Source organism: Vigna unguiculata, chromosome 9 (assembly GCF_037176805.1).
Source record: "Vigna unguiculata cultivar grain cowpea cultivar isolate G323 ecotype 2 chromosome 9, ASM3717680v1, whole genome shotgun sequence".
In the NCBI taxonomy this organism is placed as follows: Eukaryota; Viridiplantae; Streptophyta; class Magnoliopsida; order Fabales; family Fabaceae; genus Vigna; species Vigna unguiculata.
The window spans coordinates 44,926,117-44,951,520 of record NC_140800.1 but is presented as its reverse complement, the minus strand read 5'-3'; the positions used below and the strand labels follow the sequence as shown (position 1 = coordinate 44,951,520).

The following is a 25,404-nucleotide window of genomic DNA, read 5'->3' as shown; positions in this document are numbered from 1 at the left end:
TTAAAAGTATAACTGCCTAATATTTTCACGGGAAACTCATTACAATCACTGGATCTTGCTTGTGAAAGAATTATGGTATGGATAAATTTGTGAAATACAACATATTCAACATATCCTGTAAAGTTCAGATACTATGTCAAGGATTGTCCTTTGCTAATTAAATTACAGAACAGAGGGGGCAAAACAATGGAAAGCAAAGAAAGAAAACTTATGGTACAACCATACATACAAAAACCACCTCCTTAATTAATTACACAAACCTCCCCAAAACTCAATTCTGTCAAACAAGAAGGGTTTGGACCTTGGTGCTTTGCAAAAGTCACCACCATGTGGCTTAGTCGTTATGAATTCAAATAGAACCTGCGCAAAGTTTAATGACCAGATTTTCCTTTTGGTGAAAAGAATCTACTAAAACCCCGTGCATGCTTCTCGGGTGTAGTGGCAGAAGAAACTGAAGAAGAGGCTGACTTGGTGGGTCTGTGTTTTGGTTTTGATTTAGAATGCTGTACTGGGGATCTGGCTGGAAGGGTGGATTCGCTGTCCGAAGGGCTAAATAAACTGTTGGAAAAATGTAACGGAGACTCCGAACTCAATCTTTGAACAAAAGCTGAAGTAGCATGGTCCATCTCCATCTGCCCTAATTCTTGAAATTTTGGCCCATTGGTGGTGGGTTCATCTTCTGTGAATCCTTCATCCTTTGGGTTTACCTTACTGTACGATGAATCGATTGGCTCAGTTTGTGGACGTAGAGCATTTAACTGCTTGCCCAGAAGAAGTATGGTTTCCTGACACTCGGCTAGCTTTTCAGCAGCAGCTGTCAAATCTCTATCCTGCATTTACAATAGAGATCAATCTTAGACTTTTAACTCATCCAAGGAAATCACACATTTTAAGATACACACTTTATGAAATTTTTAATCATCATGAGGGCCTATATTTTCCTAACTTAATTTTCTTTTAACATATTCTGCAACATGACATGCGAAATTCAACATGGTCATTGATATCCACAATGGAATTAGAGCCTTACATGCGAAGTCTTGTGGTCATCATCAGCTGACGAGTACTCAATCCTGACAGACAGTAACACAAATCAGAAATTTAACCAGCATAAGAGATTTCCGTCAATTTAGATATATGACACCTGCTTTTCATGACATTCCAATTTTGATCAAACATAAACACAAATGCTGAAAATATGTCATCAATGGACAGTAATTAGGGTTGCAACGCATGATTTCAGTACTTGTACCCAGATATCAGATGATGCCTTACCTTTGTAACTGCTCTTCTAGATCCTTGCTCCGAGTCAAAGCAGCTTCATGAGCCTTCCTTTCATCTTGAAGTTCATTCTCCAGAGATTCTATCTTAATTTGCAGACGGTTCATCTCGGTTTCCATGTCCTGGGCACGTGTTTCAAGAGACTTGTACGATTCTGCCATACACTTTAGCTGCGTCTCAGCCAAGCTGTTTGAGTTTTTAGCAGAAGCCAATTGTGATTTAACTTCAGCTAGATGTTGTTCAGTCTCTAGCAACTGAGACTTGGTTATTTCAAGAGTTTCAGTACAATTTGACAGATCAGTCACTATTTTTTCTTTCTCTAGTTTCAATTCTTCAAACTTTTGCATTGACAGTTTTTGTGATGCAGCATCCACTCTAAAACCTGAGACCAAATTCCCATCGTCGGGAACCTCAGGATTAGAAGACGAACTAAGAATATGGGAGCAGCCAGTTTGATATCTTTCTCCGGATGAATTGTCTTGTGCTAATTTATTTTCTGGCAAAGCAATCTTATCTATGCAATCAGGACTGTTACTTTCAACTTCTGTGCCCTTGTAGCCGAGAACATTAAATCTGAACTCACTTGCTTTATCTAGAACATAGGACAGGTCGAGAACAAACTGTAGCAAGCTTGCATTGTTGCTTAATGTTTTATCAAATGTGACGGAGAAGTCCTCAATCTTTTGCCTCATTTCATTTCCGTCACAAGTGATGTCATGAAATGTCATTGCTTCCTTGCCAAGGAGCAGTACAAATTCGTGAATCTGAGAAATTGCAGCTTCCAAATCTGAAGTTACACGCACATGTTCTCTGAGTTGCTGGGATGAAATGATGTCCTTCTCAAGGTTTAAGCCAGCATCTTCAGGGTCATCCTTCCTATCACATGTAGCATCAGAAGGATGCGCATCCACTGAGTGGCGGATAGTAATGTCAAGCGAATCGTCAAGCACATGTTTAATATCCTCCACAATCTTCCCTATGTCAGCATCCTTGGATAAGGACTCAAAAACCAGTAATATTCTTGATCTAAGTTCTGCTAGCATCAAGCCACTAGCATCAGATTGAGGATCGGGGGCTGACATCAAAGCATCAGAAGACACTTTATTTGGCAATGGATTTGAATTGCCAATTTTTTCAGACGGACCTTCTTTGCCAATACTGACTTCTGATACATCATTGTCAGTTGTCTTATTGTTTGAAGAAACTGAAACAGTGGCGTCTGCATTGGAATCATTTGACAAACGAGCCAACTTCTCCACCTCCAGGAAGTCATCCATTAGTTCCAACTTATTAGAGACCTCAGATTTGCTTGATTCCTCAGTGCACTTTTCTTTAGGAAATTGGGAATGCCCAGGAACTATTGCTGTAGACCAAGATTCAGCACAACTTACTGCATCGTCATTTCCATCTTCAGACATGGAGACCAAGCTTGGTGCACTGCTTGCATTTTGATTATAAATGCTTTCGTGAGACTGTGCTTCCAAACTTTGAAGTTTGCTCAGTGTTTTGGCGCACATACTCCTTGAGGCCTGCAATTCACTGTTACGTTTAGCCAAAGCTTCTTTCAGCATCTTTGTTTCTTCTTCCATTGCCAATAAACGCTCTGTAAGAAATTCATTATCCTTCTGGAATTTCTGCACATTCTCCAGAGAGAAATCGGGTAATGGAGACAAATTAGGGGAAGCAGGCTTCACAGGGGACTTCCTTAATCGACTTTCTCCAAAATCTCGGCCCAGGCTTTCAACTTCTAGTTTCATCTGTGCAAGTGCAGCAGGACCAGGTAACTTTTTCCTCACGAGACCACGTAATCTTTGGCACTCAGCCTCTAACTTAGCAATTTTTTTTACACCCTCCATGTGCTGCTTGTTAGCAGCTTCAGCAGACCTCAGACTCATGTTTTTTTCTTCATTGCGAATTTCAAGCTCTTTGGAAACAACATGTAGTTCATATTTAAGTGAATTATTTTCCCTTTCACATGCTTCTATGTTGCCCTTAAGAAGCTCAATTTCAGCCTCAGCACGAGCCTTATCTTCACTTAATTTGATAAGCATGTTAGAGCGCTCCTGCAATGACCTTGACAGGGCCCCATTTTCAGCAGCAGACCTAAGAAGTTCCTGCTCAAAATTCGTTATCTTTGCCTCGAGCTCCCCCTTAATCTTGTCTAATTGCTTGGTTTTTGAGAGAGCAACTTCCTGTATTTTCAGCTCATGTTCTTCCTTAAGGTTTCGGATTTGTCGCATACACTCTTTAAGGGCGCCATCTAAATGTGTTGCACGATCCTCGGCAGTGAGTTTCAAAAGAGTGACAGATTCTAGATGATTCTTCAATGCCAAAGCCTCAGCTTCAGCCTTTTCCCAGCCTGCAGTGTTTTAAAAACATTAAGAATGATGAGAATGCATAATACTTGATACAGCTTCTTCAGCTACTTTACCATGTATAAGATGGTAAATAAAATCATGAAGCATTTTACCTGATACAGCTTCTTCAGCAACTTTAGCATGTTGCTTTACCATGCTTTCCTTGGTATTTATCTCGGAGTTTGCTGCGGACAGCTTTTCATTAATTTCCTTGATCTCATCCTCCAGTGCCTGAACTTTTTCCTCATATGTCTTCACTTGATCCTCCAAGCCAGACAGATGCGAGTAGGATTCCACAGAGATTTGGACGTAGTTTGGTTTCTTGTTATCCTGTACACATGTGAATCGAAAAAGAAATAGAAAAGACAAAAAAAAAACTATTAACTAGAATCACATTGTTGAATCAATCAAACAAGGGATAAGAGTTTGTAGTCACATAAAGTTGGCAATCCATGTTCTACTCCTAGACACACACACATACACACTAGAGAGTGGGAAAGTTGAGAAAGATAACATCCACAAAGTGGCAAAAACTATAGACATTAAAAGCTGCTATAACAGTCAGACTCAGACAAAAAAATAAAACAGAACTCAGTTGCTAAATAGAACTCAAGGTGGAAAATTTTCAAAGGAGCAAAAGTTCTGCACATATTTCTTGTGTGAAAAATGCCAACAAACAAATATACCTGGTTGTTGGAAGCATCGGAGGAATCCAATGCAGTAGCTGCTTTCTCAATCACAGCCTTCTCCGATGATTTTTTCTTCCAAGGCCAGCGTCGATCCATCGCAAACTAAAAAATCCACGTAGCGTTAAACACTCAGATTAGGTTTTCACCACACAAAATTGTCACACTAACAGAAACAGACTCTGGTGCAAACTCCATAATCAATTCTACCACCATTCTAGATAATTAGATTCGAATGACAACAACAGAAAAGACGAATCTTCAACCAGGACTTCAATTTTTACATCTTAAAAATTCCAAACATCTTAATTAATTAGGCAAAGAATATTAAAAAAAAAAAAAAAAAACCCACCTTGGGATGCAACTTAATAACTATGCATTGTAGCGTAGTGCGTATATAAATGTAATTGTGGGTGGTAAAAACAGATTGGATTGAAGTAAGGTTTTGGATGTGGATAGAACGAAATTACTAAATTGGTGAAACGCATTGAAGCAGCATGGCACTGCTTACGCGTGTGCTGGAGTGGAGTGATGGAAATGAAGTGGTATTTATGTAACGGCGATTTCCGAGATCTAACGAAACCAACCACCGCACTTGGCTAATGTGGAGGTGTGCGCATGCTATAGCCGTGCACCATAACTATCAAAAGCCACATAATATTCTTTTCTCTCCACTGCACTCCACTCACTGCTCAGACTTGAGAGTAAAGCAAGTTAGTGGGCATTTTCATTTCTATTCTTCAAAAGATAAAAGTGAGCTTTCGTAATGATTGTTTACTATGCCTAACCGTCTTTATCGCCCAAATTAGATCCCAATTAATCGAAATCAGGTATCGAACATTAGCGCCACCACAATTAATCTTGGTAAAATTCTCCAACGCGTTAAAGAATGAACCAAATGTTTCTCATTCCTAAAAACAGCAACAATTGGAACTGCAGGAACAGCATCACACCGACAATTTAAAGAAAAAAAAACGAAAAAGAAAAAGAAAAAGTTCTCCCTCCATGACCAAATATATGAAAATAAAATTCAAAAAATAAATAATAATTCGTAGCGTGCAGTGCACTGTGCAGTTTCACTGAAACTGTTGCGAGCAGGAAGACAGAGAGCGAAAAAAACGTGAATGATAAACTGGGGAAGAAAATGTGAATAAAATAAACTTACAAAAAAATGGGAGCGAAGATAATGCGAGGCGAGAGGAGCAGTGGAAGCAAACAATGGTATTAAGAGATTGAAAAGTGAAAAGTGAAAAGTGAAAAGTGAAGAATAAGCAAGTCAATTAGAATAGGAGACGGAGAGAGCGGTGGCGATGGCGGTGGTGGCAGCAGCGGCGGCGAGGTGGTTGCTATGTTCCTAAGATATTCGGAATAGAAGGTGTGCAGTTTGTGTCTCCCGAAACTTAAAAGCAGGATGTTGAAGGAGACGCAAAACCCATTTTGTTTTTATATTTTTGTGAGGCAAATAGAATAAATATATTAAATAAAATAATGTTGGGCAATCTTGATCAACGCGTAAGAGAAAAGAAGTGTGTGTGTGTGTGTTTTTTTTGTTAAGCAAAGTGAAGATTGAAAAGGTTAGTGGTGGTTTGACGCAATTGACCCTTTGGGATGCTTAGAATGGTTTGTGTCAGACGCAAGCAAGCATCTGAATTGTGAGCTGTATCCGATTTTGGTAAAGAAAAGTGGTGGCATTAGTTTTCTTTTACTTTTGGATTCTGAAGTGTTTAGTTTTTTAATATGTATGTATTTAATTGAAGTGTGATTGGTAAGTAAGGAGTTTGGACCACAGTAAGTGAGTGGCATTCTACACTCTACAGCTCACACATTTTGGTGTGTAGCTAAGCCATGGCTGAGTTGGAGGCTCTGTAACTTCATGGCCACTGCTCACTTCCCATGCCATCAGGTCAAGAAGTCCTTGGATTCTTATTCATAACTTCTTCTACTCATGCCGTCTTACCAAAATTATATAGTGAATATTATTATTTATATTAAGTTTATGAATTTTTTTAATAATATAAAATTTAAATTTATATCTGATAGGTTTAAGCACATAAGTTATTGACACTATTTTCAACCCAAAACTTTAAGACAATGGAGTTTATGGGTCTTTATTCTTATATAGTGCTCTACTTTCTGAATTCTGGTTAATGTGGGACTTAGACTCACACTTGAATTCCTAACAATTTTTTCCTCAATGGTGGGTCCCTTTAACCACATTCGTACCCTTCCCTTCCAGCAGAAGCATTTCCAACCACGAGTACCCCTTTTATGTCCTTTTTTGTACCGTCGTTCTTCTTGACGGGACACGCTTTACCTGGAACACTTTGTCACGAAGACTTTCGATATTAAAACTATACTGCACTCGTCTGAATCAGTTTTAACCATAGACTCTGATATCACTTGTTAGGTTTACAATAAGGGAGTATCTTTACGATAATTTTTCATTAGATTCAAAATCTAAGAGGGGTTCGATGGAATTGTGTTGTGTTGTGGTCGAGAATACCATTTGCTAGTTATAATGGTTGACAACAATTTATTCTGTGGAGTTCATTTATTATACGGTTTGTTTTGTTTGTCTATATCGTTGAAAAAAAAGCTAATATAAGTACGATCTGATAAAGTTTCAAATCATAAATATTTAATTTTAGAGAAATTGTTGATCTCGCATTTAATTTCGTTTTTTCTTGTCTCCTTCTGCGAAAATTAATATAAATGTTTTTGAAAAAACATCTTATTTGATGTAGAGTATGACGTATCGTTTACTTTCAATTCTTTTCCAAAATATTTTTATTAATCAAACTATTGATTGCTGGCTTTATTTAAAGAAATTAAATTTATGAATTTGTTATAATTTAAAAATGAGTTAGTATTTCATATTAGAATTGGTCCAGAAAACAAATTTTGTAAAGAGGGTATTTGACGAAAGAAATTTGAAAAACCCAATGGAAAAGAAAGGATTGCATGATTATTGGAAATAAAATGTGAATAATATATTATTTTCACTGTAGAGATCATATAACAATAACAACTATTATACATTCTAATAACTATAAAAAAAATATGAAAGAGAGAAAGAAAAATATTATTGTATTTTTTATTTATTATCTGGGTTATAAGTTTAATGTTTTGTAACTATTAATTTTATATATTTTTGCTTTTAAATAAAAGGTTTTCAATAATTTAAACATAATTGCTTGAACTCCATCATTAAATTTGTGTATCAACTCGATTCCCCTCATGTTATTAATATCTTATTAATACAATATTAATAAATATTGTAAATATATAGTATTTTTTTATGGTACAAAATACTTTAGAAAAATATAACATAATAAATCATTAATAAAATTTAACATAAGTCATTGTTATATCATATATAATGATTTACAGTTAATTAACTGCTGGCTCGAGGATGAGTAAGATATCAAATTTAAATTTTGTAGATAAAAAATACATTAGATATTGTGCATAATACAACATTCAATATATGCAACATAACATTAAATTACACCTTAAATCAGCATTGGTTAATTCAATTTTTTATTAATAAAATTATTTGTCTTTAAAACAAATGATCACTATTTTATTTTCTAAAATAATAGTTTACTAAATACTGCTTAAGAGTTACATATAATATTCACCACCAAAAAAAATCGATAGTACTCTATATTAAACTATAATGAAAGGGAAATACACAGAAATATGAAAGATATAATTATAATTTATAAAAGGTGAAATCATGACCAAATAAATGAAAAAAAATGCTTTTAGTTTATATATATATATATATATATATATATATATATATATATATATATATATATATTCGTGAATAAAGTGAAATATTGCTATATAATAGTTTTCTTAAATTGTTAATGAAACATTTATCATACATTTTTAATTTGTTCCATATTTTTTGTTCATTTTGTCTTGATAAAAAATATGAGTTATTTTGTTAGATGACATATTTATTAAGAATTGTTTTTAATATGTTAAAAAAAAACTATTCATTAGGAAAAGAATATATATCTATTCTTGCACGGGATTATACGTCCTTTAATGTATAACAGTATAACAGTATAAAGTATAATTAAATGAAATAAAATAAATATAATATTGAACACGTAAATAGTTCAGACTAAAATGAAAAACAATTATCATCTTATTTATCATGAAAAATAGTTATCATCATCTGCTGCTGTTTTTAAGGAATCAATTTCAAAAGTATTCATCTTATATTTGTTGAATTATCTCGAGTATCGTAATTAACTATTTACTTTGTAGTGATATCTAATATAAGTTTATTTAGAATGTAAATTACTTGATAATTTTCATTAATTTTGTCTCAAGTAATCTTTAGTTACTAATTTTTTGTCTATGAATAATTAAATCCAATTTTGAGCCCGCAGAAATAGGAATGTTACTACATTCATTTATCACGTCAATACACCCTAATAATTCAACTAATACATGTTCTTACGTGAAAATTAAGTGTAGTATAAGTAAGCTATACAATATATATTTGTGATTTTTACCAACTTTTAAATGTTAATCATTTACAGTATAAGTAGGAATATTATAAACTCAAATACAAGATTATTGGCCGCTTAGATTATCCTAATTAATAATCAAATATCATTTATGACTTGTGCTGCATTTTCCATACATGATAGTCCATATCATGAAAAGCATAGCGTGGACTTTTTTAAAGGGATATGTTGAATTCAGGTGTGGGCTAGTAATACATGGTAAACATCAAATCGAGAATAATTAAGAAAAATAGTTGGTCGGTCCAAAGTCGAAAATAACAACACTTTGAATCTTGATAATATCTTAGAATAGATTTACACTATTTTTTTAATACAAATTTCAATTTTCGGAAATTTTGGTCGAAAAATAATTATTTTTCGATCTGTAATGTTTTTTTTTATCATTAAGTGGTTTTTTGAAATTTTTGAGAGAAATGACCTTAGATTTATATATTTATATTAAGTTCAAAGTTTTCTATATTTTTTGTGAAAAAAATTTGATGATAAATTAGTTAATTTAATTTTCATTCATATAAAATAATATAAAATATTTAATATTTTATTTTTATATATTCTTTTATAATAAATATAATTTGTCTATATTTAAGAAAATAGGACTTTTATCATAAATTTAGTTCGCCCCTAATGTTTTTATTTTTATTTTATTTTATTCTTTTAATAAAATTTTATGTTGGATAAATAATGTTGAGTTTTAAGATATCAATAAATTTGAGATGTCAAAATTTAAAATGATAATAATTTATTTGAAAACAAATAATTAAAAAATATTTAAAATTATCTAATAATTTAAAATGGTAACAAGTACACGAAATAGAAATGTACTGACACTTAACTTTATAAATGATTTACAAAATAAATTATTTATACATTTATATATGTCCAATTAATACGATTGTTTTTATGAAAATCTTAGTCTAATTCAAAGTTTATTGGCATCTAAACACAGGTAGAAGAAGTAGAAGGTCTGAATCAGGCTTTAGCTAAGCCAGGTTTTCCGACCATAAATTCCTTACTGATGGCAAAAGCAAAAGAGCAGTGAGTGGTGGAAGAAAGAGACAGAGAGTATATGGGATCCAATGACTAAAGTTCAAACTTAAGCTCAGAGAATAAGGTTAAAAAAAATAAATGTTGTCCCCACTTACCCACTTCTCATGGTTTTTCGATACAGTAATGTGCTGTTATATATTTTTTAGTAGTACAACTTTTAACTATCATAATATTTAAAAGAAAAAAACAATGAAATGTGAATGTATTATTTCATAATTGTAAAGGAAAAAGCCTAATTTTAATAAATTAAAAGCCTCACGGGACTTTGTTTCAGAAAATTTTACACTATTCCTTCAAATTTGGCTATCAAAAGAATGGGACCACGTTGGGTTGCCAGGTTGCAATTTCAAGACCTGCAAGAATGGAATCAAAAGTTACTTTAACCGTAACTTTTACACAAATCTCATTATCACATATTATTTATATTTCACGTAATTTAAATATTTTTGCAGTGGCAAAGCTTTAATATTTCGTTTGGTCAGAAAGGGAGAAGAAAATAGAAAGAATTTTGCATGAGCGAGAAAAAGTAATAAAAAGGTATAAAAATGTGTAAAGAATAATTCGGATGTATTATTTTAAAGAATAGGGTACCATATATATATATATATAAGAGTGCTATAATTTCTCATCTATTAAAAGTATGATAACTGTACAAATTTGTTCATAGAGGTAATAATGCCTAAATTATAGCTAATACAATATTTGATTACATAATATTTGCTAATAAAATATTTGACATATCTTAACACTCTCATTCAAGTTGGTGCATGAATATCACACATTCCCAACTAGAAACTCATTAAACACTCTCTTTGACACTCTTCTCGTGAGAATATCAGTCAACTGCAATTATGATCTTACATAAGGAAAGAAAATTATTACAGCTTCAAATTTCTTTTTGATGAAATGTCTATCAATCTCCAACATGCTTTATTCTATCATGTTGCACCAGATTGTGAGCAATTGTTATAGTCGACGTATTATCACAGTACAAACTTATAGTTTCATTTTGTTTAAAGCCCAAATCTGATAGCACATTTTTAGTCCACAAAAGTTCACATACACCTAGTGTCATGCCTATGAATTATGCTTCAGCACTAAATCTTGCTACTACATGCTATTTTTTACTCATCCAAGTTACAAGATTCCCTCCTACAAAAGTAAAGTATCTAGAGGTAGATCTTTTATCATCTTTTGAACCTGCCAAATCTGCATCAGTGTACCCTTATACTTTTAAGTTTACATGATTTATGAACAAAATAGTTGGTGCCGTCAAGTCATTCAAGGGTGAGCGCTTCGTGCATATGGGTAGCAACGGAAGTCCCAAAATCATGTTTCTCCGATTGATTTTCACCAGAAGGAGCCATCAGAAATATTCAAATAAATAAGCACCGCTTCCTATATTGTAGAGGATGTTGATGTTTGGCTCTTGATACTGTATAAAAATGGTGTAAAGAATAATTTTGACGTATTATTTCAAAGAATAGGGTATTATATATATATATATTACACACACGTACAAGAGTGTTATAATTTCTCATCTCATCTATTAAAGGAATGACAACTGCATAAAAGGATTATTTGAGATATCTTAACAAAAGGTAAAAATTAAATATGAGTGATGTCAGCAAATTACTAAAAGGATAGTGAGGAGAATTTTTTTGCTTAAATGGAGAAACATTTCTTACAACATTGAGTTCATTTGGGTTAAGGAAATTTAAGAAAAGGATTATGGATGACCTTGTCGAGGTATAATTTCTTACAACATCTATTATATTTTAATTTCTAAATTAAATAAAAATCTTTTATTTTATTATTTATTTATTTAATGCTTAAATTCTTAAAGTAGTTATTTATCGTGAATTTAACACTAATTAGTTGTTATAATTTTGTTAGCCTAAATAATAATTTATTTTTATATTTTATTATTCATGAAATATTTAATTTTTACATATACATTTGATGTGAATCTTAATTTTTTTGTTTATTTAGTTTATTTCAATTTTATTATTATAGCCAAAAGGTATCTTGTCTGATCAGCATAATACTCGATAAATCTTCTATTTTTATTTCATATGTTCTTTCGATATTGTGTTTGTCATCATACTTACTATCAATAGTAGACTCATGGAATACAACAAGAATATATGAAACACTAAAACAATACCATTATTACAACATTTGTATACTTTTATTTAAGATTTAGTTTTATACAGTCCGACTTCCAATTATGTGGAATGGATTTGTCCGACTTATTTTCTCCGTACCAAATGCGAGATAAACTAAAATAGAATGTATCAATCCATGTTCTCAAACAAAGATAAAAAAAATAAATAAAAAAAGTTCTGCTTCATCCTCTTCTTTATTTTTTTGGAGTTAAAAAAAATATATTATATTATGACTCTCATTTATATTAATCGATGACTCACACTAAATCACAAAAATAAATGTTTTTAAAAATATTAATTGCATTTCATTGTTAACAAAAAAAAAAAGAAGGAACATTTACCTTAAACCAATTCAGTAAGTTTTGTTGTAGAGTTAAAGAGACACCAACAGATTATATACATAACAGACTACTATTTGGTGTATTAGCCATAATCTGAATTATGATGAATTGATTGTTTAAACTGAATTGTTACGTGTGAACCAGAGTTGAATGCAATGAATTAGTGTGTATGTTGTATTAGTGTATCTGATCTTGACTTTTAACTTCTCACAGTCATTTTCTTGAGCCTTCTTCGATTGACATGCCAGCTTATTCTTCCCTACTAATTTTTATGTGCTCCAAAGTCCTAATCTCTCTCCAAACTTTTTTCTTTCTTAATCACATTCTCTAAATTTTGGTATTTCCTTGATGTCATGCTTCCTCTTTGTCTCTTTAAACAAAAATGGTTGCCTTTAATTGTGTCGTTGTTAAATTAAAGAAAATGATGGAAAGCCATTCACCAATAAAAAATTGACGAGAGGTGGAAAAACTGATCAAGAAGCAAACCCTTGAAATCAGAAAAGCAAAAGGGAGTGGTGAAGTAAACCAGCTAACAACCAGATTAGAAATGTAATTGTTATCCATTGAAACAATAATCAAACACCTTTTTCATGATGAAAGTAAACAAATATTGTTTTTAATCACAAAGAACGAAACAAAAGCAATGTTGTGATTCTTATCTTAGTGGTACATTTGTCTGCAATGAAAAGGGTGGGTCCAAAATCCCCGACCCTTAGGGGACCCGAATTCGATCATTTCTTATTATCAATTTCTCCATTTCTCTTCTTCTTACTTTTGACTTACGTTCTTTGTCTTTTATAATCATTTTTAGTATTGATTAGAGATACAAACAATACAAAGATAAGGGATTCTCCAAAAGACCCAAAATAATTCCAACATATCAACATCATACACACCCCCAAACTAATCATAACATAATTACTCATAAAAATCATTACAATTACGAGTTGGATTCTGCATAGATAGAGACATTCAAATTTCAATCAATCAAACTATTTGCAGCTCCACCCACATATGATCTTTCATTGTATACATAATCAAATTTAAAATATTACGTAACAAACAATTAGTACACTTCAATTAATTATGTGATGTAACTGTTTTCTTTTTAAATATTTAATCAAGGGTTTAATCTCAAAATCTGAATCTATACAAAAGAATATTTAGTAGTTGAAGTCCACTTCTTAGTTAGATTTAGTGTCTTGAAAAATTATGGTTGACTAAGAAATTGGTTTAAAGAAAAAAAAAGTAATTAAATATTTTTCTCATTATCATATTATAAAGCTTTTCTCTTTAAAAAATTATTTTAGTTCATTATAAGCATTAAAACATCCATTCTTCTATGATTTGTTATTATTTATAAGGTTTACGTAATATTTAAATCAATGCAAAAGTAAAATACGTATAACATAAATTAAGATATATGTACATAATTTAATAAAAAATTAAATTTATTAACTATACAAACGCATATTTTTATATAATATACCAATAAAAAATTAGTTTATATATGAGCTCAGGTATCTGTGAGCAAATTCGAGGAGGTCTTTTATGGTAAATAGAGATTCTACAACAGAGCTCAGATGCACAAAGCAAACACCAGACGAAAAGGCGGTGGGTCACTAATTTTATGGGGTGTAAAAAGAAATGTCTGGAATATGTTAAAAAGGGACAAGCCCAGTGTCAGTAAGAGATTCAAAGTAAGGGGGCTTCTCTCTGCACCCCAAACCTTCTCCTGTACTTCCAATAATTACTCTTTTGACTCTAATCAAAAGTATGAAACGGATTTCGAAATTCGTTTCATAAATATTCATGTTTTTTTATGAAACGGATTTCGGAATCCGTTTCAGAAAAGTATGAAACGGATTCTGAAATCCGTTTCACAAAAAAAAAAAAATTGTGAAACGGATTTCGGAATCCGTTTCAGAAAAGTATGAAACGGATTTCAAATTCCATTTCAGAAAAGTATGAAACGGATTCCAAAATCCGTTTCTAGAAAAAAAAATTAAAATTTGTGAAACGGATTTCGGAATCCGTTTCATACTTTTCTGAAACGGATTCTGAAATCTGTTTCACAAAAAAAAAATTAAAATTTGTGAAACGGATATCGAAATCTGTTCCAGAAAAATATGAAACGGATTCCGAAATCCGTTTCTAAAAAAAAATTAAAATTAAAAATGTAGTTGTCGTTGATGTCGTTGATGTCGCTGAGGGAGGGGTCAAAGGTAGTGTGGCGAAGGAGGTTGAGCTGGGAGAGGGTTGGGGGAGGCCCATGGAGAGGGCGGGGAAGTGGGTGGAGGAGGCGATGAGGAAGGTGAGGCCTTCGCCGGAGGGGCAGGAGGGAGAGGAGAGGATGGAGAAAGAGAAGCGGGAAGAGAAGGAGGCGGTGGAGTTGGTTTGGAAACGAAGAAAACAGAAGGTCAAAAAGGTAATTATTGGAGGTACAAGAGGAATTTGGAGGTGCAGGGAGAAGCCCCCTCAAAGTAATAAAAAATGGGCCAAACCCAGTACCAGTCCAGCGGACCCAAAATAAAACACAACATGATTAAAAATAAAATAAAAACGGATTATGGTAATTTTAAATTTTGAAAATTAGGGGCTGAGCGTGATCGCATTGACCAGAAGTTTTGGATCTCAGAGCACTATTACTTCTTCAACATCTCACTCTGATACACTTCAACATTAGATGTGGCTGTAATAAATCAAATGGAGATGACCAGTTTTATTCCTAATTTTTTAATTTTATTATTTTACTGTACAAATTATATAACTGATGAACACATTCCATGTTACATAGACAAACTCATGTGCATGATTTCAAATTTCATCATTTATAGAAGGAATATATACATATCCATAACCTACACTCAGCCTTGCTGGTTTTGGCTAATATACTGTTTATCCACGCGCACTTTTCCACCTTTTAAAATAGCCCACATTTTTCACGAGTTACTAAATGTCATTCAATACTTATTTACCCACAAATATTCCTACAATATTTAATTTTAGATAATAATTTTTAAAGTTTTCAACATTATCCTAATTTCTTGACAATAATAAATATTAGGAATTTGGTCTAATAACCTAGGTAGTCCTTATGCTAAAAGGAATAAAGATACTGTTGGTGAATTATTGAATAAGAGTCTATTTTATGGGTAGGACAACTCATTGTAAATCATATCAAGCTCACGTTTTGATGGTTATGATCTGTGGATCTAACTATATAGACTTAGTTACTACCCTTCTTTTCATATGGTCCATCTCTATCAATAGCTTTTCTAAGTTCTGCAATTGAACCATTCAAAACATGGCTCCTGCGCTTACACTATCTGTTATCAGTCCAATCATCTCAAATTTATTCTTTAAATATATTTATTTATTACTTTTATTTAGTTATAAATATAATTAAACTTAATGATGAAATTTTATGACAGTGCAGTAATTCAAACTTTCTAAATAAATTTATATCGACTAAAAATAAGACAATTTTATAATATATAATTGAGTATAAATCTCTTTTTATATATCAATTTTATAAAGACAAGTTAGATTAAAAATCCACTTCATAATACAATATCGGAACCATGATCATCTGGTGCTAGTTTCACGCCCAGCTTTGTAGCATTTGTAATTGCTTCAAAAAGCAATGTTGAACAACTTTTGCTTTTAGATATAGTGAATACTTCTTTTCCATTACAAAATGTATATTTCAAACTTCTTACATAATAAAGAAAAATATTTTTGATTTCTCTTTAATATGCCCGTCTGATATTCTAACTAATATTGATTTGAAATCGTACAAGGTCTATTTGAAAAACTTTATTCGTAAATACTTTTAGAAGGAAAAAAAAAAGTGAAGTAAAACCTTTCGCACATTAAAATTAACTTTTATGCATAACCAATCATCATCGGCGTTAGTAGATCATTTACATTATTTATTTTTTTAAGCCGTCAAAGAGGACAAATAAGCAAAGGCTATTCTAAATTAAGCAGCATATTTAAAGAGTTAATCCGTTGAAATAAAAGATTAGAGGTACTTGTGTTGTTTTTAACTTAAAGACACGTTTGCTTTACAGAATTGGTTGTTCATTTTTTGCAAACGATGCTGACACACCAAACATTCTATATACAGGAAAAAATTGTTTATCACATTATTTTTACATTTAAGTTAAAAAAAGAAGAGTCTAAAGTCTAAACTAACTTAGCTCGTAGGAACATATAACTGTGATTAGTAAAGTGATGACGTGCCTACCACATGTAAAGTCTCTCCTTTCTACAGTTTTTTTCATCTTTTCTTTTGCTTTTGTTCCCACCTGACGTAACCATTTTTATAAGACACCCTACCTCACTCGTATTCTTTAATATTCATATCAATTTTAAATCCAAACAACAAAAATATATTAAGAAAAGAGAAAGAAAGAAGAAATTGTGAATCAATAATAGAGAAAACAAGTTTGTAAATTTAGTCCAACAATTTTAATATATTATGGATTTTTGAAAAATATAAAAATATTTAACTAGAAACATAAATCAAATGACTGTATCTGTATATTGTAGCTATAGATTATTGAAAGGAATAAGAGCTTATTCCAGAAAGGAGCTAAGAATAGGAACAAACACAGTGGAGTGCAATCTTGAGAAGAAGTCAAAGACTCATAACTGGGTAATTAGTTGCGAGATACAGTTGAAGAACTGAACTAAGTAAAGAAACAAAATTGTATAGGTGATGACAGAGAAAGAAAGTATGGACGATGAGTGATGATTAAACGTGTACTTTGGTGCTTGCTTTTTCCTTCACGTGGATTGATGCTATGCTACTGATAAGTCTCATTTGCTGTGTCCTTCTATGATTGCATAGTACTAAAAAACAAACAGATGGAGAATCTAAAATAATTGAGCATGGTGAAATTCAGTTGAATTTGCATGAATTATTACTGGTGGGAAACGTAATAATATTAATAATAGTGAAAATATACAGCATCAGGGTGAAGTAGAGTGAAAGCCGGGACGACTGGGTGGACCATTCTGGTAAGTAACCCTTTGCCATCTCCTCAGCATTCTCCGCTGAATTGCACTGCAGCAACAATGTTGTTGTTTTCGTTGTCGTTTTTGTCATGTGAGTGTGTTGGGTTTGGTTCAGTGGAGCAGTGGTCGAGATTGGAGGCAGAAGTCGAGGTTGTTTATGAGAGGGACGTGACAGTCGTCGAAGCGGTTGGAGGGAGGGGGATCGGATCGTGAAATGAAGCGGAGGAGGTGTTCGAAGAGTGTTTCGTCGCAGGGAATGGCGAGAGGACCGTGGTGTGAGAATCCGTACTCTTCCTCCGCCTCCACTAGTAGCTTCTGGAACACGGGGTGGTTCAGGTAGGTGGCACGTACCACAAATCTCCTGGAGTTGCTGCCCACGCACACTGCCACGTGTCCCGCCGGAACATCGGAGGGTACTTCTCGGTGGGCCGACATGCGGGCCTTGCTGCGCCACCGCCGCAGCATTTGGCGGAGCCTGACGATGTGCCGGATTCTGGTGCATTTTGCAAGTCCTCCTTCTGACATTGAGATTGGCATTTTCCCTCTCCACTGTGTTTGTGTTTGAGAAAAGGAAAAGAAAAATTGGGAGTGGGGGTTTGGAAAAGAGGGTGGTGGTGGTCTTTTATAATGGGGTGTCTCACACTGTGCCCTTCCTCTTCCTCATAATTACCAAACAACTGTCTCCACTTTTTGCACCATATTCAACCCTCTCTCTTCTCTTCACCAATCCTTGTCATATACCCAATTTTTTAATACACTTTTTTTTAAAGGATTTTTGCTAACCTAACTGTAACCTCCACTATTATTCCAGTTTATCAAAACACCATCCTTAGATATCCATGAAGATAGGAAACACATATAAATGATGATTACAACTTACAATAGTCATTATGTTATGATTAAGTCGCAAGAGAGAGTGAGTTGATAAGTAAGTTGGAGAGAATAAGTGAACTAGAGATGAAAAAAAAAAAGAGGGAGAATTTAATTTGAGTATTTCTTATTTATGAAGTTATTTAATTGATGAAGTTTTAACACGTGTAAAATTGTGCAAAGTGTAGACTTTAAATATTTTTGGTTAAGAAAATGAAAAGCACGTCTAAGAAATAGAGGTGGTAAATGTAAAGAAACAGTGGTCAACAGAAAGATGTGTTGCGGAGTCCTTGAATTGCATGATCGAGTGGAAGGCAAAATCATGAGTAATGCACAATTTCAGGATCTTCACCTTATAGCCTATATAGGTAGGCGTGTCACAAAATCTTTCCCCTCCTTTTTCTAGTTAAGCTGTATTTGAAAAAGATATTATTGGCAATAAAACAAGAAAATAATGTTAAATAGAAAGGCATTTGAGAAACAATTTTCCAATCTCCAAATCTGACTACACCCATGTGCGAAGATGCCTGGTTGTAAGTTTTTTTATAATTCCGAAAAGAAAGAGCCAAAAGGAGCCTCCTAGTTCCTCCACTCCCATATTTGCACCATGTTTTCTTAATTCATGATCCACAATGACGACAGTGGTCACTTGAGGTACCATGAAGAGCTATGGTGCTTGCAGGAGAATAGAGTTAAGTGTCAAATTTTGCAGATTATGATTCATGGGTCCACTTTGCATGTTTTAGTTAATAGGGTGCATCCCCCCTGATTTCCAATAATTTCATCATACAACCCCACTCGTTAGGATTTAAGAATGTTTTATCACAAAACACATATCTTAGCATATCTCTAGATTAAGTTAATCAAACATGAACCAGGAACAGTTTTAATAATGTCATTTAGTTTGTACCTTAATATCCCCCTAGTTTTGCTCTTTACCTTCTGGGCTTTCGTTAATTTCATTTAATTGGTTGGTGATGAGACCAAAAACTGTTGGAAGATATGAAGAATATATGCTGGATTTCTGGAGGCTCGTCTATTTATTTAGACGTTGTTTAATTACTCCTTTTGTTTCTATTAGTAGGAGAAATGTGTCTTTTTAATCTTTACATTTAAAAATCATTAAGTTTAATCTTTTATATATATATAATTCATATCGATACTATTCACATCATACTATTTTGTTCTTTCAAATATGATAGTAACATATATTAAGCCGTATTAATGAAAGAAAGATGATAAACGTAATTTCATGAAATTAATATTTGAATTCTACCTTAAGTTATAAATAAAATCAAGTGCAAATGCAAAATAAATTTAATATATTACTGTTTCTAGAGAATTGGGTTTGACGCTTTGTTAATTCAGTGAATTAAATCTATTTGACGTGTGGATTCTTGTACCAGGACTTGTAAATAATTGATTTTTAATTTAAATTAGAGGGTTTTAATTCAAGATTTCACAATTAACATAAAATTAATGTGTAATTCGTTTATATTGTGAACCAATTTCACAAATATATTTTATTTACTAAATTGTCTTTTTATTATATGAATGTAAATTAAAAAAGTCATGCATTTTTTTTTCAATAATTGTATTTTTCACATGAAAATGGAATTATGTGAATGGAAATGGTGAAGATGGAGTTGGATTAAAGCAAAGGTATATGAGAAATAAATTATCAGAAATAAAATAAAGCTGATAAAAGAAATTGAACATGGACCCAAATTGTTCTAATAATTATCTGTAGGAGTTTTCGTTATTTTGTTCACGACATTCAGGTATCAACTGTGTTGTAAATATAATTTGGTACCAATTTTTTAGACATAATTAACCTATTAATTTCTTTTCCTCTTTTGACAAACAAACAAAAATAAAATAAAAAAATTACATAATAATTAAAATGTTTAATTAAGATACTCACTTTTATTCATGTGTTGTTCGTTAATTTTATTCATGATTTTTACCAATAAATCTTAATATAAATATCCCTATTTAATTTTGTAATTCATTTTAAATATCAATATCGTTAATTGCGTTAATCATTTTTGTCTAAAAGAACCTAATTGAAACATCTTTTTAAAATTCGAGACTCAATTGACACATATTTAAAAATTGGTAACAAACTTGACACATCCGAACCAAAGTAGATATCATTCGACTAATTAAATATAATTAAAATAACAGTGTAAAAATCCCTCCTATTGCATCGTAGATGTCTACTGCACCCACATTTGCACCACATTTGTTCTCTCTTAATTTCTTTGAACTTCATTCATGAGTTTCCATTTTCAATACGTTTTGAGCTTCACCTTCTGATTTTCATTCCTATAACGACGCTGTCTCGGTATCTTTTTCTTAATTTTTCTTGATTTATTTACTCCCTTTCTCGAATTTGGTAACCACAACAATTATGTGTAAGTTCAATGGTAGAAAAAGAATCCATTAACAGTTACAAGTCTCGTACAAAAAACCAACTACAATAAAGAGATATGTTTTTTGGGCTAATTGATTGAACATTTTGACTCGTTGGTTTTTGTTGATTTTTCCCAGTGATCGTCGATTTGTATAAAATATGGGAAAAATTTATATACTAGGTTGATTTCCATTCAACCAATTGAATCAAGTGACATGGTTCGAGAGAATCAAATAATGTGGTTTCATTAGCTGGATTGCGACATCTTTGTTAAGATAAGATTATATTTGTTTTATCTTTAAAATAAAAATTCAATATTAAATAAATCAAGTGTATTTTAATAATTTAAATAAAGATAAATTAGAAAATTAAAACAGAATTTATACTTATATACTCATTTTTGTTTTTATATTTAATTTTTTAAAAAATTAATATATTCATATTCATTTCTATTTACAGTCGATTGCGAGAATTTTCATCATCATCAAAAACATATTCAAATAATACTTAAAAACACTAATTATTTAAAATTCTTAATTCTTAGTAAAATGTTATTGTTTATGCTCTTATTATCTCAACTTTCTTAGTAATTGCCAATATTGTAATTATCATTTATATACAAATGTAAACTAATTTAAATAATTTTCAAGAGTATAACTAAACAAATTTAAAAATAAAAACTAATGTTTGAATTTATATACCCATATAAACTAATTTAAATAATTCTTAGACTATAACTAAAAAAATTTAAAAATTAAAACTAATGTTTGACTCAAAACATTACTTCAAACTAAACTAATTTTTGAAAACTATTTATAATTCTTAAAAGTTTAAAGTTTGCAACTAAAAATTCCCAACCGTTGGTATTTTTTTTACATAATAATAAGCTTTTTCAATAATGAATTATATGATTTTGTACATACAATAATTTTGTAAAAGTTATATTTTTCTTGGAAGAATGAAAAATCTTCTAACAGAACGCAGAACAATTTTATTTATTTCAATCTATAAAAAAAATGAAAGATTAATTAATTTTCAAGTTTTTCATAATTTTATATATTTGTAATTGGGTTTTTATTTTTAAATTCTTGTGTGTTTAAAATTTTGATATTTTTTAATTAAAATATTATTGTTGCATTATTTTGTTAACTTGGTGACATAGTTTTTATTTTGTTATCTTATTCCATTAACATGAAAATTAATATGTAAAATATCAATTGAAAACTATAAACTCTTTTAATATTGAATAAATTAAAAAATTTAATAAAAAGATAATTTAAAATATCTAAATTAAAAGAAAAAATATTGATTATAATTCATGTTTTAAAAATATGTAAAATAATGACTAGCTTTTATTACTTTTGTTGAAAACGTGTTAGATAATATTGTTGTTACATTTTCATTTACTTTGACGTTATCATCTACAAACCAACAATAATTAAGGGATCATCTTCTGGTTATCACTATTGATCGGACTCTTATTATTATTCACCATATTTCTAACGAAAGTGAGTTATTCATTATTTTATATTAACAATAGTGTCTTTCGAATATATATATATATATATATATATATATATATATATATATATATATATATATATATATATATGTTGATCTAGTGATAAAGTTTGAATGAAGAGTTAAAGTTGGAATAGAGAATGGTAGATTCAACTTTTCCACTAACAACACTCACGAATTATAAGATTGACTTTGTAGGTTTAAAAGAATGCTAATAGAGGTTGTGAGTTCTACTCCCACACTAATCGGTATTAACAACTAATGTTGCAGATAAAAAAATGTTAAATGTGTTTTTCTTCTTCAAATTTTAGTGAAATTTGAAATTAATTTCTCTTAACAACTCTTGACTTAACTAATTTCTAATTTAGTCATTCATCTCTTTCATCGTTTGACATGAATGACTAAATTGATATAAAATGATGGACTAATTTCAAAAGTCACTTAAGAGACCAAAAACATATTAAACAAAAAAAAAACATAAGTAAGATATCATTAATTCAATTGTCATAAATTTAAATAAAAAAACCTTAATTAAAACATTCAAAATTTTAAATACTAACTTGATCAAATATTTTAATAAAAAATCAACTAAAAGTAATCATATCACAAGTTAAATAATTTGAAATGTCAAGGTTGCATGAGACTTATCAAAGAAAGACTGCTGCCAACAAGAAGGGCCGAAACGTTTTTAGCAATAACGTTTAATTTAATCAATTAAGTCAACCATCAAACTCTTACTACTAAGATATTATTATCTTGTTTGTTTATGTTTAGAGTCACAATGGTATATCTTATTTAATCCATACTTTGTCTAATATTCCATCCATTTCAAAAGGTAATTTTGAAACTTGTTTGTCAGGAAAGAACAAATAAAAAATTTAATGAGGTAAATAATTTATTAAATTTTCTTTATTGATTATTAAAAAAAAATGCTGGAAGTATTAAAAATTGGTCCTGTTTATGATTTAGTTTGAGCAGAATTGTAAGAAAAAAAAAGTTAACGTAAAACTTAAACATCATTTGATATATAAATAATTGTCAATTAATACACTATTTGTTTCGAAAAAAATAAAATCAGATGAGAAGGTCGAGCAAGCAAGTTAAAAGTCTTATTGGTGTAAGTTTAAACTTTTCAATTTTTTCTAGGTTGGGATAAATATAAATTCATCTTTAACCTGTTGTTGGATCTATTTACTGTCTTTGATTAGATTTTCATTTCCTCCCTTCCTTTTATATATATATATATATATATATATATATATATATATATATATATATATATATATATATATATATATATATTTATTTATGTTTATGTAACGATGAATTTGAATGAATGGATTGGTTTTGGTCAATAAATCGATTTGAAATTGGAAGATTCATTTCAAACGGACAGAGGAGAAAATAACAATATCTAATTTCTGAGAGGGTGTTTTTTTTATTAGTATCAAATAAACATGTTTTCAAAATGATGAATTGAATTGAGTATTAAATATAACTAATAAAGATATTCCTAATAAATATCATAAATAATTTGTGAATTTTTTTCATATATTTTTAATCTCTGTATGATTTTTGACGGAGAAATATGATGGTTTTAATTGGTTATTGATAAATTAAGTATGGTTGATCATTCGAGACTCTTATAGTCAAATCATGAACTACGACGTATTGGGCGCCAAAGCATTTTCTGTCCAATACAAAAACGAGTGTGAGAATTATTCATTTAATTGTCCCCGAAAATTAAAATTGGTTTTTTTCTTTTTTTTTAATTTTCATTTAATTTAATTTTATTTAATTTTTTAACTAAATTTTATTAAATTTATTTAACATTTTAAACATGTTTTATCATGATAATTTTTTAAATAATATTGAAATAAAAATTTGTAAAACATATAAATAATTTAAATCTTATTATAAAATCCGTTTGAACCGATAATTACATCTAACAAAATTTAGTTATAAAAACTAAATTTATACGATTCGAGAATTGAGAAAATAAATTGAATCATATTTCAAAAAGAAAAACTAATTCTAATTTTAATTTAAAGTTAAAAAACAAAAAAAAAATATATTTAATAAAGAAAATGAATCAATTACGAATTAACAAAATAATAAGGCACGATATATATTCTATACAGAGGCCAGAGTTGTTTGGTGATAATTGACTTCATTTATAGCTCGTGAGGTAGGTGTAATGTCGAAATAACTGAACGTGCTCAATTCTGACACAAAACACAGAAATATTTTTTGCAAAAATAAGAAAAAACTTCACATAAAATACCAACCTAGGATAGCAATTAATTTGGAAATAATATAAATAATTAATGATTATTTTTTCTCTCTAATAATTAGGTTGAACCCAAGTTATATAATTAATGAGATAAAATTTTCGCCGATCAGATAGTGGTAATTTCCGATCAATGTGTCGTGTAAGTTTTCCAAAACTCAGTGATGAATATTAATTATATATATATATATATATATATATATATATATAGTATTCCGTAGATAGCACATGCTAAGGTATTTATTTTTATAAAGTTATTAATTATATAGTTTTGACTTAGGTTCCTCCTTTATCTAATAATTAAATTGTATCTGTGAATTTAAGAAATAGAAAACTTAAGGAAAAGGTTGGAATTATGAGATGCTTAAAATCTTTTGTCAGAGAGCATTGCATGCACATGAAAATCGAACGAAAGCAATACATAATTTGTCTATAGATAAAACAAATACACAGATTAGATTCTTCGTTTTGAATCATATGAACCGCAATTTTTTACTATTACTTTACTCTTTAAAGAGATTGCATGAATAAATAATTAAAGGCTTGAAGATGTTAATTGGATTTATTTGTTATATTTATATTTCCACTTTTCCATTCAAAGGATGATTTTTACTATTTGTCATATAAGATAATTTTTTATGTTTACCTTTTATTGCATAATATATATACGTCCAGTGATAGATAATATATATTTTTTATTTTAATCATCACACTACTTTACAATATTTTATTTTACTATTTTCACACTACATATTAAGATATTGATCCACAATAGTTTCTTGTATTACGTTTTTTTTCATTATTACATTAGTAATGAAAATAGAATGTTTACTTAAAATATCATTATTGAAT

At 30.5% G+C, this 25,404-nt stretch overlaps 1 protein-coding gene and 1 pseudogene across 2 annotated transcripts; both read right to left on the bottom strand.

The window, feature by feature from the left end:
• On the bottom strand, nucleotides 1-5,759 carry LOC114163037 (filament-like plant protein 4). Of its 2 annotated transcripts, none has more exons than XM_028047082.2 (6): nucleotides 5,490-5,759; nucleotides 4,325-4,429; nucleotides 3,752-3,968; nucleotides 1,276-3,640; nucleotides 1,031-1,073; nucleotides 1-830 (listed from the first exon to the last, which is right to left on the bottom strand). In XM_028047082.2, exons 2-6 carry the CDS (start codon nucleotides 4,421-4,423, stop codon nucleotides 372-374), a joined length of 3,183 nt encoding a protein of 1,060 aa, XP_027902883.1. In that variant the 5' UTR covers nucleotides 4,424-4,429; nucleotides 5,490-5,759; the 3' UTR covers nucleotides 1-371. The 2 variants fall into 2 exon arrangements, with proteins under 2 accessions (XP_027902883.1, XP_027902884.1); XM_028047083.2 differs by lacking the exon at nucleotides 5,490-5,759 and adding an exon at nucleotides 4,677-5,435.
• An 11,599-nt stretch (nucleotides 5,760-17,358) lies between these two features.
• Nucleotides 17,359-18,115, bottom strand: LOC114164527 (indole-3-acetic acid-induced protein ARG7 pseudogene; annotated as a pseudogene).
• Nucleotides 18,116-25,404: the final 7,289 nt, after the last annotated feature.

Excerpts from the sequence above, each read along its gene's own strand:
- LOC114163037 (XM_028047082.2), bottom strand. The coding sequence starts at position 4,423 with ATGGATCGACGCTGGCCTTGGAAGAAAAAATCATCGGAGAAGGCTGTG. Across the intron at positions 3,969-4,324 it reads CCGATGCTTCCAACAACCAG|GATAACAAGAAACCAAACTA; the intron begins GTATATTTGTTT and ends ACATGTGTACAG. Across the intron at positions 1,074-1,275 it reads CTAGAAGAGCAGTTACAAAG|GATTGAGTACTCGTCAGCTG; the intron begins GTAAGGCATCAT and ends ACTGTCTGTCAG.